The following is a 2029-nucleotide window of genomic DNA, read 5'->3' on the forward strand; positions in this document are numbered from 1 at the left end:
CTCTCTCTCTCTCTCTCTCTCTCTCTCTCTCTCTCTCTCTTTTTTCTCTCTTCCTCACACTCTCTCTTTGTCTCTCTCTCTGTCTCTCTCTCTGTCTTTGTCTCTCTCTCTCTCTCTTTCTCTCTCTCTCTCTCTCTCTCTCTCTCTCTCTCTCTCTTTTTTCTCTCTTCCTCACACTCTCTCTTTGTCTCTCTCTCTGTCTCTCTCTCTGTCTTTGTCTCTCTCTCTCTCTCTTTCTCTCTCTCTCTCTCTCTCTCTCTCTCTCTCTCTCTCTCTTTCTATTCTCTCTCTGCCCGCATACAAAATTGCTCTTTTTCAACCCAGTTCTTAAAAGATTCACCTTTCAGCATAATCAAAATGCAGTTTAATGCTATGCCCAAGGCTTACGATTTTTCTGATTTTCATGATTCTTGATAGGAACAGCACAACAAAAAGAAAACCGCCACATTAGCTATTTCGTCTGCTAAAGAACACGCCACGACAGTTAGATTTGTCATTATGTGGAAAAGTTGCCACGACAAATAGATTTGTCGCCTGCTAAAGAAGTCTCAGCAGAGCTATGAGAAGTGTGACGGTTCCCACAAATGCAAGGCCAGCTCCGATATGCCTTAACTGTAGCCCGGACTCAACCCATCACTGTGGTGGTCTGTGGTTAAATCTGTCTTTCCCGAACCGTACTCTTTTTCCTTGGGGTTTTGTTCGGCAGCAAAACTTGAGAAATCCAACTCTCTGTTTTCTTTCTCAAGCTCTTGTATCTCCAGCTGATATGTCTCCTCCTTCTTCTTTCTATCCTCTTCCTCCCCCTCCTCCTTCTTTTTTCCAAGAATATTTTGATCTTGAGACGCACCCGTCCCACTCTGACTAGCGTTCGAGTCTCGGCTGTAATCTCTGCTTATCAACGCCGCGAACAGTACAGGATCTCGAAGATCCGGACTCGTAGTCAGAAGACTGTTCCCTCTGTGATACGCCCACTCTTCCTGACTCGCCAGCCTCAGGTTCTTGTCCGGCGACGCGAGAACGACTTGAGGGTACACGTACTTGCTCCCAAAGTGTCCACGGATCTGGATCTGAGAGAACACTGTGTTTGAGACAAAGGTCGACGACCCACACAATGACGGACCCTTGCTGTCTGCGCACTTGACCAGCGTACAGACCTGGATGTAGTACTTGCCCTGGTACGTGTGGAGACCGTCAAACACTCCAAACGCGAACAACTCCCCTCGCTTCGAGACATTCGTGTTGATGGAATAATGGAGCTCACAACAAGCGTCATTCTCGCATACTTTCACAAACCCTGCATCTTTATCTAGAGCTTTGAACGTGAAGTTGTCGTGAAATAACTCGGAATAGAAAACGGCATCGTCAGTGATTAGAGAGTCCAATTCGTTATCAACCCTGCTTTCCTTCCTAAAATACTTCAGAGGTTTCCTTAGCTTTGTCTCTATCCGGTTCTCTTCTACGAGCCAGTCAGGCGAACTTTTAAAGCTATTTCTCCGGCCGTTCAATATGTGCAGAGACCCAATGTTGTAGTGTGGGTCTGGTTTTGCCCTATCAAGAACTCTCAGATCAGCCACCATCAGTTTGGGAGGCGAAAACAACTTTTTGTTGTAATAGAAAGCTGCCTCACCTTTTGGCGAGTATATACCACTTCCATGAAACTTACTGAAAGGCAGGTGGAGATTAGCAGCTAGGACATTTACACCAAGACCTCGCGCAAAAGAGGAATGGAACCCAATCGCGCTGAGAAGGGGCATAGCGTCCATCCAGGCAGTGGGATAGGCAACGTTTGTGATGTTATATTTCTCGTACAGGGTGATGGCTGGCTCTTGGAAGATGATGTCGAAGCAGATGAAGAGGCCGAACCTCCCGAAGGTGGTGTCAAAGTAGATGGGCTCGGGGTCAGCTGCGTTGAACTGGTCCTCGAAGAAAAGGTTGACTTTGTGGTAGCGCGCCACGAGGTGTCCCTCTGGACCGAACGCCACAGCAGTGTTGTACTGGTACCTGTGTGGGTGTGTGTGTGTGTGGGGGG

General features: G+C 47.6%; 1 protein-coding gene across 1 annotated transcript in view; it reads right to left on the minus strand.

Moving 5' to 3' along the window:
- Positions 1 to 223: 223 nt before the first annotated feature.
- The window catches only part of LOC101849328 (pantetheinase-like), a gene marked incomplete in the record, with an annotated part of 6410 nt that continues 4604 nt past the window's right edge, over positions 224 to 2029 (minus strand). The window contains 1 exon segment of the mRNA XM_035973013.1: positions 224 to 2003. Coding sequence (XP_035828906.1) covers positions 609 to 2003 — 1395 coding nt within the window.

This window comes from Aplysia californica, unplaced genomic scaffold (genome assembly GCF_000002075.1).
Source record: "Aplysia californica isolate F4 #8 unplaced genomic scaffold, AplCal3.0 scaffold00952, whole genome shotgun sequence".
Lineage (NCBI taxonomy): Eukaryota > Metazoa > Mollusca > Gastropoda > Aplysiida > Aplysiidae > Aplysia > Aplysia californica.